General features: G+C 39.7%; 1 protein-coding gene across 17 annotated transcripts in view; it reads left to right on the top strand.

Annotated features, from left to right (window-relative positions):
- Positions 1 to 13,109, top strand: part of neb (nebulin) — a 59,225-nt gene that overhangs the window by 25,444 nt on the left and 20,672 nt on the right. For all 17 annotated transcript variants that reach the window (XR_013130456.1, XM_077002706.1, XM_077002707.1 and 14 more), the window contains 36 exons: positions 77 to 184; positions 281 to 592; positions 703 to 906; positions 1,067 to 1,171; positions 1,291 to 1,398; positions 1,640 to 1,951; positions 2,166 to 2,369; positions 3,341 to 3,445; positions 3,545 to 3,652; positions 3,763 to 4,074; positions 4,185 to 4,388; positions 4,549 to 4,653; positions 4,773 to 4,880; positions 6,254 to 6,565; positions 6,715 to 6,918; positions 7,398 to 7,502; positions 7,601 to 7,708; positions 7,818 to 8,129; positions 8,230 to 8,334; positions 8,430 to 8,528; positions 9,050 to 9,151; positions 9,246 to 9,353; positions 9,490 to 9,801; positions 9,940 to 10,044; positions 10,122 to 10,226; positions 10,483 to 10,587; positions 10,691 to 10,798; positions 10,903 to 11,013; positions 11,168 to 11,365; positions 11,473 to 11,577; positions 11,687 to 11,791; positions 11,913 to 12,017; positions 12,103 to 12,210; positions 12,313 to 12,426; positions 12,526 to 12,723; positions 12,997 to 13,101. Coding sequence is in view for 16 of the 17 variants with exons in the window: in XM_077002706.1 (XP_076858821.1) it covers positions 77 to 184; positions 281 to 592; positions 703 to 906; positions 1,067 to 1,171; positions 1,291 to 1,398; positions 1,640 to 1,951; positions 2,166 to 2,369; positions 3,341 to 3,445; positions 3,545 to 3,652; positions 3,763 to 4,074; positions 4,185 to 4,388; positions 4,549 to 4,653; positions 4,773 to 4,880; positions 6,254 to 6,565; positions 6,715 to 6,918; positions 7,398 to 7,502; positions 7,601 to 7,708; positions 7,818 to 8,129; positions 8,230 to 8,334; positions 8,430 to 8,528; positions 9,050 to 9,151; positions 9,246 to 9,353; positions 9,490 to 9,801; positions 9,940 to 10,044; positions 10,122 to 10,226; positions 10,483 to 10,587; positions 10,691 to 10,798; positions 10,903 to 11,013; positions 11,168 to 11,365; positions 11,473 to 11,577; positions 11,687 to 11,791; positions 11,913 to 12,017; positions 12,103 to 12,210; positions 12,313 to 12,426; positions 12,526 to 12,723; positions 12,997 to 13,101 (5,634 nt within the window). In the remaining variant the exon portion in view is untranslated. The remainder of the gene's footprint in view (positions 1 to 76; positions 185 to 280; positions 593 to 702; positions 907 to 1,066; positions 1,172 to 1,290; positions 1,399 to 1,639; positions 1,952 to 2,165; positions 2,370 to 3,340; positions 3,446 to 3,544; positions 3,653 to 3,762; positions 4,075 to 4,184; positions 4,389 to 4,548; positions 4,654 to 4,772; positions 4,881 to 6,253; positions 6,566 to 6,714; positions 6,919 to 7,397; positions 7,503 to 7,600; positions 7,709 to 7,817; positions 8,130 to 8,229; positions 8,335 to 8,429; positions 8,529 to 9,049; positions 9,152 to 9,245; positions 9,354 to 9,489; positions 9,802 to 9,939; positions 10,045 to 10,121; positions 10,227 to 10,482; positions 10,588 to 10,690; positions 10,799 to 10,902; positions 11,014 to 11,167; positions 11,366 to 11,472; positions 11,578 to 11,686; positions 11,792 to 11,912; positions 12,018 to 12,102; positions 12,211 to 12,312; positions 12,427 to 12,525; positions 12,724 to 12,996; positions 13,102 to 13,109) is intronic.

Genomic DNA, 13,109 nt, shown 5'->3' with positions numbered 1-13,109 from the left:
AGTCATGGTACAATTTCTACTGATGTAGGTGGTACAGCTTTTTCAGCAAATTTGCATTTTCTAATTTCCTATCTAGAAACAATACAAACTAGCTAATGAAGAGTCTAAGAAGAAGGGTTATGACATGCGTGGTGATGCCATTTCTATCAAAGCTGCCAAAGCATCAAGAGACATCATAAGTGATGTGAGTTTTTTTAGTTTTTAAAACCTTTGATTACACCTTGCACAAAGGCAGAAGTGTATTTTTAAAAGAAACATCTTGATGATCTTTTAAATGTAGTACAAGTACAAGACTGGATATCGTAAACAAGTTGGTCACCATATTGGAGCCCGCAGTGTCCAGGATGACCCACTGCTCATGTTGGCCTTGAACTCAGCTAAGATTGCTAGTGATGCCCTATATAAGAAGGACTTCAACAAATCAAAGACCAGGTTCAACCTCCCAGCGGACATGTTGTCTCTTGAGCTGGCAAAAAAATGCCAGATCCAAGTCAATGATTTCAACTACAGAACTTACCTGCATAACTGGACCTGCCTGCCAGACTCCAACGATGTTGTCCAGGCCAGAAAGGTCTATGATCTCCGGAGTGATGTAAGTTTTCTGGAACGGAATCAAGAATCTTTAGTGCTCATCTTTGGTGTCCATCCACAATGTTCAAAAAGCAATAACAATATTTTCTGTGTTTGTCCGTGTTTATTTAGGCTGTATATAAAGCTGATATGGAGTGGGTTAGGGGCATGGGTTGGGTTCCTATTGGCTCTATTGAAGTAGAAAAAGTAAAGAAAGCTGGTGAAATCTTGAGTGAGAGGAAATACCGTCAGCATCCAAGCACTTTCAAGTTCACCTGCAAAACAGATTCTGTTCCCCTGACTCTCGCTAAAGCCAATGCTCAGGTCATGAACCAGGTACTTTACCTTTCTAATCTGTTTAAATATTAAAAAACAAGATATAAAGTTAATTTAAATGCAAATGATGTAGGCAAACCATTAGTCATCTTATTTAATAACTATCAAATGAACCTTAAATCTCATCTCTTCTCCATACATCACCATTATTGTTTTTCAGAGAGCTTATGTTGAAGCTTGGAACAAGGATAAACTTAACGTCCACATCATGCCTGACACTCCAGAAATCGTACTAAGTCGGCAAAACAAAATCAACAGCAGTGATGTAAGTGCAGTGCCTCTGTGTTGTGATGAAAATGATTGACGGCAATATCAGTATCAATTATGATATCAGTTTTGCTCCACAGTCAAGATCCCAACTTGTTGTTTGTCATCATGTTGCAGAAATATTACCACCAGGCATACACTGACAGTCTAAAGGAAGGCTATTTCCTGCCAAAAGATGCGGTTGCAGTTAAAGCTGCCAAGGCCTCCCGAGACATCATCAGTGATGTAAGAGTCTTTACTTTGAAGACCTGGCTTATTATATAGTTACTAATATGATAGAATATTATAACATATCTACTGTGAATTATTTCGTGACTACACTGAAACTAATATGAAAGGTATGTAATTACAATGAGGAATGAACACATGGACACATCAGCAATTATTTTGGGTCTTTTGGTTTAAAACGTACATATTTAATTTATCTATAAAAGAAAGCTAATTTCTCATTATTGTAATGCTGCAGTACAAGTACAAGGCTGGATACAGAAAGCAACAAGGTCACCATATTGGAGCCCAATGCGTCCAGGATGACCCACTGCTCGTGTTGGCCTTTAACTCAGCTAAGATTGCTAGTGATAATCTATACAAGAAGGACTTCAACAAATCAAAGACCAAGTTCAACCTCCCAGCGGACATGTTGTCTCTTGAGCTGGCTAAAAAATGCCAGATCCAAGTCAATGATGCCAACTACAGAACTTACCTGCATAACTGGACCTGCCTGCCAGACTCCAACGATGTTGTCCAGGCCAGGAAGATCTATGATCTGCGTAGTGATGTAAGTGGTACACTTTATCTATTTATTTTATTTTTGTTTACTTTTCTGATGTCTTAGCTTGACAAATGGAGTTGTGTAGGAAAAAAACAAATACTGTACACCAGTTTGTTCAAACAAGATAAAAAAAAATATTATATCCTCAAATAGGTCTGAAGAACGCTTTCTTTTTCCAGTAAGTAGGTTGTAACATGAACGTTAACTTTTCTTCTTTCAGGCTGTCTACAAAGCTGACCTTGAGGACCTAAAGGGTGTAGGATGGGTGCCCATTGGTTCACTGGATGTCTTGAAAGCCAAGAAAGCAGGAGAGATCCTCAGTGATCGACTCTACAAGCAGAAACCAGAAACATTTAAATTTACTCAAGACATGCAGTCCATACCCTTGGTCCTGGCAAAGACGAATGCTGACATTATGAACCAGGTAAGTAGGAGCTTCAGGATTTTCATTTATTGGAAACTATTTTTTGTTTTTTATTGGAAAATATAAAACTGAAGACCTCGTAAAATTTTAAGAGAGAATTTTAATTTCACACTTATGATATAAGGGGCCCTAATTTTGTGACCAAATTCAAAAAGCACAAATTTATCATGTCTGGATGTTGGAAACACAAATACTGCTATTTTTGTGACCTAAGAAAAAAGTGTGCTTGCTTAGCACAGCAATAGTTTTGTGAAGGATCTATGGCAAGTGAAGATATGTAACAGCAGATGTGGTATGTGGTACGTTTTCTGTACCACAGTGTTCATACAAAATAAGTGTTTTCTGTTATTCCTTTAAATAGTTTTCAAATGACCACCTGACAGATTTCACATTATTGTAATTACTGACTGAGTTACATTGAACAAACATGTTTTCTGACTTCTTGTGCACATTTTGGGTTGTTCTGTTGGTGCCTGTTCACCCACATGTGTGAGCACTCTAGAACAGTGCTTTGTATTGGCTGATTCATCATATCTAGGATATCACTGCAGTCAGAAAGTGTAGATTAAGTTAATTTGTTAGAAATTATCTTGTTTCTATTAATGTTTCATGCACATATGCATGAGCTGTCTCTTTTACACTTAGTAGCTACACTAAGTTTGTTGTTATTTGGAACATATAGAGTAACCCTCCCCTGTACCCTTATTTTTGGCTACAGAAATAATGTCTTGGCCAAAACACTGAATAATTTAGCTAAGCCCCAAGCAAATTAGCATTGTGCCGGTGTTGTGATCATTTCACCTTGATAAAGAAGGGTAGATTACATTTACATTTGAAATATGAAATTGACAGATAACCCATTTTTATACGACAAAACTGTTAGCACCTGCATGACAAAGGAGACCAAAATTTTGTCCTGCACTGTGGTTTTGATGCCACAAACCTGATATATGTTTCTTTTTTCATATCAGCGTCAGTACATCTCAGCCTGGGAGGCTGATAAGACCAAGATTCATATTAACCCTGATACTCCCGAAATTCTGCTCTCTAAGGCTAACGCTATTACCAACAGCAGGGTAGGTACTACTGAATTTCTTAAAAATATACATTTAATTTATAGTTCAGGACTTTAATAATGAGTAATACTTATCACTCTAATGAACAATACTACACAGAAACTGTACAGGCAAGCAGTTGAGGAAGGCTTCAAGAAAGGCTATGACCTTAAATCTGATGCTGTAGCCATCAAAGCTGCCAAAGCATCCAGGGACATTATTAGTGATGTGAGTATATCTCTCCCTCTCTCATCCCTCAGTGTCTATTTAAGTCATCCTTTAAACTGGTAGTGTTGAATGCACATGCACACCCTAAAGCTTCCATTTTGTTTTTCTAGTACAAGTACAAGACTGGATATCGTAAGCAAGTTGGTCACCATATTGGAGCCCGCTGTGTCCAGGATGACCCACTGCTCATGTTGGCCTTGAACTCAGCTAAGATTGCTAGTGATGCCCTATATAAGAAGGACTTCAACAAATCAAAGACCAGGTTCAACCTCCCAGCGGATATGTTGTCTCTTGAGCTGGCTAAGAAATGCCAGATCCAAGTCAATGATGCCAACTACAGAACTTACCTGCATAACTGGACCTGCCTGCCAGACTCCAACGATGTTGTCCAGGCCAGAAAGGTCTATGATCTCCGGAGTGATGTAAGTTTTCTGGAACGGAATCAAGAATCTTTAGTGCTCATCTTTGGTGTCCATCCACAATGTTCAAAAAGCAATAACAATATTTTCTGTGTTTGTCCGTGTTTATTTAGGCTGTATATAAAGCTGATATGGAGTGGGTTAGGGGCATGGGTTGGGTTCCTATTGGGTCTATTGAAGTAGAAAAAGTAAAGAAAGCTGGTGAAATCTTGAGTGAGAGGAAATACCGTCAGCATCCAAGCACTTTCAAGTTCACCTGCAAAACAGATTCTGTTCCCCTGACTCTCGCTAAAGCCAATGCTCAGGTCATGAACCAGGTACTTTACCTTTCTAATCTGTTTAAATATTAAAAAACAAGATATAAAGTTAATTTAAATGCAAATGATGTAGGCAAACCATTAGTCATCTTATTTAATAACTATCAAATGAACCTTAAATCTCATCTCTTCTCCATACATCACCATTATTGTTTTTCAGAGAGCTTATGTTGAAGCTTGGAACAAGGATAAACTTAACGTCCACATCATGCCTGACACTCCAGAAATCGTACTAAGTCGGCAAAACAAAATCAACAGCAGTGATGTAAGTGCAGTGCCTCTGTGTTGTGATGAAAATGATTGACGGCAATATCAGTATCAATTATGATATCAGTTTTGCTCCACAGTCAAGATCCCAACTTGTTGTTTGTCATCATGTTGCAGAAATATTACCACCAGGCATACACTGACAGTCTAAAGGAAGGCTATTTCCTGCCAAAAGATGCGGTTGCAGTTAAAGCTGCCAAGGCCTCCCGAGACATCATCAGTGATGTAAGAGTCTTTACTTTGAAGACCTGGCTTATTATATAGTTATAAATATGATATTATAAGGCTGAATATTATAAATGTTATAACATATCTGCTGTGAATTATTTAGTAACTGCACTGAAACGAATATGAAAGGTATGTAATACAGGTGTGGCAGGATGGGTTCCTGTGGGGGATGCAGGATGTGGTGTTCCTGCATAAAACCATGGGGGACAACAAATGGTGGTTTACCTTAAGAGGTTTCTATAGAAATGGGATAAAACTGACCATTTGTGTGACATGTTTAGTCTAATTTTGCGGCATGTTGTCTAGTGGGAAAGGTTATGCTACAGCGTAAGAGTTACCTCACTCACTGAGAAAGTTTGTAGACTTCACCCCAAAGGTGTCAGTCCTGTTGGCAAATGTATTTTGTTGCCTATACCATCAACCTGATTCCCATTGGTTAACCTGGTTTTTGTAACCACTGTCCCTTTGATATGCTGGGGGATAAAAGGGAGATTATGTTGCTGTATGGGTCCTTCTTTTCTCTTCTTCTGCCTATTCTTCTTCTGCTTCTTCCTCTTCATCATCTTCTTCTTCCTTGCACCATGAGGCAACATGCACCAGTCTGCATTTCTGTTTCCATTGAGTATTATCCTGTGTTAGTTTAACTTAGAATAGTTGTTCTGTTGTTTAATATTTAGTTGGTTGTTAAATAAATCTGGTTAATTGTGTAACCATGGTCTCCACTGGTTATAGCTATAGTGGGTCAAATGAGCTCATAATAAGTATCAGATAAAGGTAAATGTATAGTAACACCATTTCCCTATAAAGTATCGCCTTTGCTGCACATGTTTATGATAATCCTCTGACAAAGCGGGCTATTGTTTATAGCAAGAAACTTTATAAAGTTGGTTAGGTTTATTCTATGACCTGCACTGAGCTATTTGAGAAGTGAGTTCCTTTAGATTCTTACCAACTATATTTTGGAGTCAGATATTTTGACTTTTTGGAGTCAGATAAGTTTTATCCATGTTAATACTTCTTCTGCACCTATTTCCGTCCTTGGTTGTAGGCAATCAGGTAGGGTAGTAAATGTCATACCTAAAGCCCCTACTGTAAAAACACTGAGGAATAAAAGTCTGGGCATGTCATCAATTCTTTGGGGCATGGACGTAATTTTGATTTCAAAAGTGGGGGGGACATAGATTCGTCGCTATTTAAATATTTGGTTTTAACCGTAAAAACTGGGGGGGACCAAAGCCGGCTTTTGAAAAAGTGGGGGGGACATGTCCCCCCCGTCCCCCCCCAAAATTACGTCCGTGCTTTGGGGTCTTTTGCTTTTACATATGTAATTTACATATAAATGCTAATTTCTCATTATTTTAATGCTGCAGTACAAGTACAAGGCTGGATACAGAAAGCAACAAGGTCATCACATTGGAGCCCAATGCGTCCAGGATGACCCACTGCTCGTGTTGGCCTTTAACTCAGCTAAGATTGCTAGTGATAATCTATACAAGAAGGACTTCAACAAATCAAAGACCAAGTACAACCTCCCAGCAGACATGTTGTCTCTTGAGCTGGCTAAAAAATGCCAGATCCAAGTCAATGATGCCAACTACAGAACTTACCTGCATAACTGGACCTGCCTGCCAGACTCCAACGATGTTGTCCAGGCCAGGAAGATCTATGATCTGCGTAGTGATGTAAGAATTTAGCATCTGAGAAGCATATTAATTGCATCGATATACTGTGATACCATGGTTTCTCAGATCTTTTTCACCTACCTATCATAGGACCGGCACTTACCAGCTTACAAGAACATAATTGAACAAGTTTTAATCTGTTGTCCTAGGCTGTCTACAAGGCAGACATGGAGTGGCTCCGTGGATGTGGCTGGATGCCACATGGTTCTGTTGAGGTTCTTAAAGTTCAGAATGCCCAGAAGATCCTCAACGAAAGACTGTACAGGCAACCTCCCAGCAAAGTCCCCTTCACCAGTGCGGTGGATTTGCCCGTCATTGTCTTGGCCAAACAGAACGCTGGTATCCTCAGTGATGTAAGCTCCTCTGATCCAATCACCAATCCACGCATATATTCACTTTCACTGAAATGTTGTCTCTGATGTAATAGGGCTACTTACTTTTGGTGTTAACATAAAAACATAGCTATTCTCCCTCACAGTGCTACAGTATCTGAACATTATCATTGACATTATTTGAACTTCATCTTAATCATAATATATATTGCCTACTTGATCCCATGATTACACGGCTACTTAAAGCAATGCCACCAGACAAAAACTGGACAACATCGAACACAAATTAATCATTTACAATTATTTTCAACATTACACCAAACCAAAAGAAAGTTTGCAGAGAGGCGCATGGCATTGTAGGAATCCTAGTCATGCTCTTCTCAGCTTCTCTGATGGCGCAATATCAACACAGTGTATTATTGTATTAGTCCCATTACACTAAAATGTGAACATTGAGCCTTTGTTTGTTAAAATGGTTTTCTTATTTATTTCAATCACAGAGGAAATACAGAGAGGCTTGGGAAAAAGACAAAACCTCCATCCATATGCAACCAGACACGCCGTTAATTGAACTGTCCAGGACCAATGCTGTTACCTTCAGCAATGTAAGAGCCCTTTGAATTTCCAGCAGTTTTCCTCATTCTTCTCTTAAATTGTAAGTGTTCAATCACTGTTGCACTGAATCACTGTTTATTTTAAACAGAAAATGTACACTAAAAACTGGGATGCGGAGAAAGCAAAAGCTTACCAGATCAAAGAGGATGCAGTTGCTGTTTTGAAAGCCAAAGCTTCTCGAGCGATTGCTAGTGATGTAAGCCATCCAATAATGTCTTTGCACATTTGACACATTTAAACATATTTATTAACACAAACATATTTTTGTATTTCACAAAGTGACCTTTGCTTTTTGTCTTTGACAGTACAAGTACAAAGAAGGTTATCGTAAGCAGCAAGGTCATCACATCGGAGCCCGATGCGTGCAGGATGACCCACTGATTATGTTGGCCATGAACTCAGCTAAGATTGCTAGTGATGCCCTGTACAAGAAAAACTTCAATGAGTCAAAGACCAAGTTCAACCTCCCTGTGGATCTGCTAGCAATTGAGCTGGCTAAGAAATGCCAGATCCAAGTCAATGATGCCAACTACAGAACTTACCTGCATAACTGGACCTGCCTGCCAGACTCCAACGATGTTGTCCAGGCCAAGAAGGCATATGACCTCCGGAGTGATGTGAGTGCATCTTAACTAATCAGTTAAGAGTAGTAACCTCTGAGTAAGTATATTGTTTGAGTAAAGTTGTTTTCATGGTTTTCCTTCTTGCGATGGGTAGGCTGTGTATAAAGCAGATATGGAGTGGCTCAAAGGGTGTGGCTGGAGCCCCCATGAATCTATTGATGTCCTAAAGGTGAAACATGCCCAGAAGATCCTGGCTGATGTAAGTCTACTGAACGTCTGTATACATCTTTGAAAACAAATATTTTCCATGAAATGTGCTTTATAAATATATGGCTTGCCTCACTTTGCCTATAGAGAGGCTATCGTGTGAAGCTCGATGACCAGAAGTACACTATTCCTGGTGACAGGGTGGACTTTGTGTGTGCTAAGAAAGCTGCTAAAGTGCTTGATGAGGTGAAGTATTACAACCCCAAAAACACGTCCTTGCACACTAAAATAGTGAGGATTAAATTATTTATATTTCGTTGCATAGCAGTGTAGCACAATGAAAATGTAGATCTAATATATATTACAGACCAACACACAAAAGGTACTAATTTAAATTTCTCTATGAAAGCGTTAATGATTTGCAGCTGATTTTATTTGAAGAAGACATTAGCATTAGGCAGAATAAACCACTGATGTATTTCTTGTAATGCCCTGTCATCCATTCTCTTACATTTACATTTAAATTTATGGCATTTGGCAGACGCCCATATCCAGAGCGACTTACATTTTCTATCTCATTTTTATACGAGTGAGCAATTGAGGGTTAAGGGCCTTTGCTCAGGGGCACCTCAATCATGGCCTCAGGTCTGGGAATCGAACCCATGACCCTCCGGTCACAAGACCAGTTCCCTAACCACCAGGCCATGACTGCTCTGCCCTGCCCATGACTGACTGAATTGACCTTCCGCTGTGTTCTGGTTCCTCAGGCAAGTTACCGTCAGGCTTGGCACAATGATAAGATCAAGTACACGATGCTGGACACCCCTCTTCTGGCAACAGCCCGGGAAGTGGCCAAGCATATTCACCCAGTAAGAGAGATTTTTCTCTTGCAGTTCTTTAATCTACTATTATTTTAACGGTTTTTGACAATGATATGAGTGTGATTCGGCTGATCTCTTACAGAAACTGTACACCAAGGATTGGGATAAGACAAAGGCTACATCATACTTCATGCCCGGAGATGCTGTACCCATTAAACAGAGCATAAGCAACACTAGTGTCCAGAGTAAAGTAAGTGATCCACTTATTAATATTCACTTACAGTTATATCCCATTAGCATTTTAAACCAAGAAAATGTGATTTTTAAAAACCATATATTTTGATTTGATTGAGAACAAAAAAGCTTCTCCCCTTTTCTTTCTTTAGTACAAGTACTTGGAGTCTTATCGTAAGCAACTTGGCCACCACATTGGGGCAAGATGCGTAGAGGAAGACCCATTGATTGTACTGGCCATGAACTCAGCTAAGATTGCTAGTGATGCCTTGTATAAGAAGGACTTCAACAAATCAAAGACCAAGTTCAACCTCCCAGCGGATATGTTGTCTCTTGAGCTGGCTAAGAAATGCCAGATCCAAGTCAATGATTTCAACTACAGAACTTACCTGCATAACTGGACCTGCCTGCCAGACTCCAACGATGTTGTCCAGGCCAGGAAGATCTATGATCTGCGTAGTGATGTAAGTGGTACATAAGATAATTTCTGTTAATATCTTGGTGGGACAGTTGGAGATGTCTGGGTACAAATTAAAATATACCAGTTTGTTCAAAAGAGGTTAAAAAGTGGTTCTGTCACTGCTATTGTCTTCTCCTTCCAGCATGTCTACAAGGCTGATATGGAATGGATCCGTGGCTGTGGATGGTTGGCAGCTGACTCTGTTGATCATGTGAAAGTGAGGAAAGCCCAGGAGGTCCTTAATGATGTGAGTATTTAGAGTGCTCAAGTCACGTCTACAGTAAGACTTATACGCCAGCTGATGATTCTGTTCTTTCTTTACAGAGACTTTACAAGAAACATGCCAAGGAAAACTTTGGCAAGTTCACTAGTGTTGTGGATCGGCCAGAAATTGTCTTGGCCAAGGTTAATGCCTTCAACCTCAGTGATGTAAGTGTTTTCTGAAATTGGAGATTTTCCATATGCATAAGATGTTTGATACTAATCTACTAGTAATAAATTTTAGAATAATACTGTAAAGAAATGTTTATATCTTTGACAATTTCTTGTAATTATGTTTGAGTAAAATTTTTTATTTTAGTTACATTTTAGTTCTGTCTTGCATAAACACAGTTAAAGTTCAACATTGCATATAATTGCATATAATTTAGTATTTTATAGTTTTTCCTGTCTTTTTGTTGCATAGTTGAAGTACAAAGAGTCGTTTAATTTGGAGAAGGGCCACTACATTGGATCTCAAGACACACCACAGCTAGCACACTCCCGAGAGGTGGCAAAGATCACCAGTGAGGTAGTGCACATTGTTCTCACTGTCATATTTAAACACTTGTATATATCTGTATGTTCATTGTTGGTGTAAATTATGAGTTTTTTGTCTTTGGTCTGTTTTATAGAAACTGTACAAACTTGGCTGGGATGAATCCAAGGCCACTGGCTATCAGCTGAACCATGAATACCTCCCCCTTACTATAGCAAAGAGAACCAGAGACACAGTCAGTGATGTGAGTGTCCCACTGGCTGCTGGATGCATTATTGAATTTAGTATTAGTACTGAGGCCAATCATGTATCTATTAGTTAGATCATTCACTGATTTGAACTTTTCAGCATAAGTATCATGATGCCCACGAGAAGGCCAAGGGGCACTACATGGCTAACACCCTGGCTGACTTCCCAGAGGTCATCCGCTCTGGTAAAATGGAACAGATGAAGCCTATGGTAAGCCTATGTCAACTCATCACATAAAACCTTGAAAAAATCAAGAGAAATAACATCTTAATGCATAATAGATGTAAAAGGTCATTAGATGTCCTGATGGCCAGATGTCCTGCTTTGTTAGGATAAATGCTATTTCATGCTACTTCTCCTACAGAGAGACTATCAAAAGGACTACCATGTGACCAAGACTAAGTTACACATTCCTGCTGATATGATTAGCCATGTGGTTGCCAAGAGATGCCAAGACATCCTGAGTGATGTGCTGTACCGCACCCACCTGCATCAGTGGACATGCCACCCTGATCAGGACGATGTTATCCGTGCCCGCAAGGCCAATGAGATCCTGAGTGATGTAGGTCATCTGTAAATGTCTCAATAGACACAGAAAGCTGTTTCATGAGACTCTGTAATATAAATTTGTTTGATTTGATTCATTTTGATATTTGACCATGATTCCAGGTGTTCTACAAAGAAGACTTGAACTGGATGAAGGGTGTGGGCTGCTACGCCTGGGACACACCTGAAATTGTTCGTGCCAAGAAGTCTTATGAACTTCAGAGTGACGTGAGTGTCAATTTACAAATGTAACAGTCAATTGCCATGAATCAATTACAGTTGAATATGTCCTTTTATGTCTCTGTGTTTTAATCTCACATTTTATAATTTTAAACAGATTAAGTACAAGGAAGAAGGCAAGAAAGGGTTCGGTAACTTCTCCATTGTCACAGACACCCCAGTGTATGTGACAGCCGTGCTGGGTCACACCTGGGCCAGTGAGGTAAGACTGCAGTCCTTAGTTCATCATTTAATTTTATCCCCAGGCATCCTCAAGATGCCATTGCCTTCTCTATTGTTATGTATTTAATGCATTTTACTCTGTGTTATTGAACACTTCACAGCTGAACTACAGAGAAGCTTACCACAAAGAAAAGCACATGTACACGCCTGTTCTGGACAGCTTTGACTATATAAGGTGCTGCAACCTGAAGCAGCTATACAGCACGGTGAGACTTCCCTATGTTAAAGCGCTTTGACCTCTGCACGGTCTCTCAGGCCATGTTTGTGTGAGCATTGTCTTCTCGCCCACAGAAAGTGTATTCCGCCGTGTGGGACAGGATTAAGGCTAAGAGCTACAGCATTCCTCAGGACTCCCATGCACTGGCCCATGCTAAGCAGCAGAAGGTCATACTGAGCAAAGTGAGTCGGATTCCATACAGCTTTTTCATTTTGGGAGTCTAGATTCACTGTGGCTGTCCTGAATATTCTGAACTGATCATACTTCTTGTATGATTCCTGCAGGTGAAGTACAAGGAGGATTATGAGAAGTTTAAGGCACTCTACACCCTACCTAAGTGCCTGGAAGATGACCCAGCTACTGCTAGGTGCATCAAAGCTGGAAAACTCAACCTGGATGTAAGTAAAATGTCACGTTGTTTTTTTTTTTTTATATATATATTTCAAACACATTCGCCAGATCACAACAAAACATTCTTTCTGTATCTCATTCTACAGCGTCTGTACAGGGAGAACTGGGAAAAGACCAAAGCCAAAATCCATGTTCCTCACGATATGCTAGATGTAGTAGCTGCACGCAGCACTCAGAAAATGATCAGTGGTGTGGATTACCGTAAATACCTCCACGAGTGGATCTGTCTGCCTGACATGAAGGTCTACACACATGCCCGCAAAGTTAACGAGCAGCTGAGTGATGTGAGTAAACTCTTTTTTTAAAAACTTTTTACAAGATCATATTGCTCATGTTCATTTATGGTTTTAGTATGTACAACTGAATACGCCACAGTTCACATACGTTCACAATATGGATCCATTATCATTTCAGTTTGAGATGCAGTTTACTGGGTCAGACAACATAACCGTATTCACGGTTTCCATGTTACGATCATTAGTCTACTGCACTTTTTACTATTTTATTTTCAACACTTTCCCCCAATACTGACTGTATGCTACTATCTTTCTCCTCAGATATTCTACAAAGATGACATAAACTATCTGAAGGGCATTGGCTGCTATGTCTGGGACACCCCTGAGATCCTGCGCTGTAAGCAGGCGATGAAGCTCCAGAGTGAGGTAGATGA

This window comes from Brachyhypopomus gauderio, chromosome 4 (genome assembly GCF_052324685.1).
Source record: "Brachyhypopomus gauderio isolate BG-103 chromosome 4, BGAUD_0.2, whole genome shotgun sequence".
Lineage (NCBI taxonomy): Eukaryota > Metazoa > Chordata > Actinopteri > Gymnotiformes > Hypopomidae > Brachyhypopomus > Brachyhypopomus gauderio.
The sequence above is the reverse complement of the archived record's forward strand: the minus strand, read 5'-3'. Positions and strand labels throughout refer to the sequence as shown.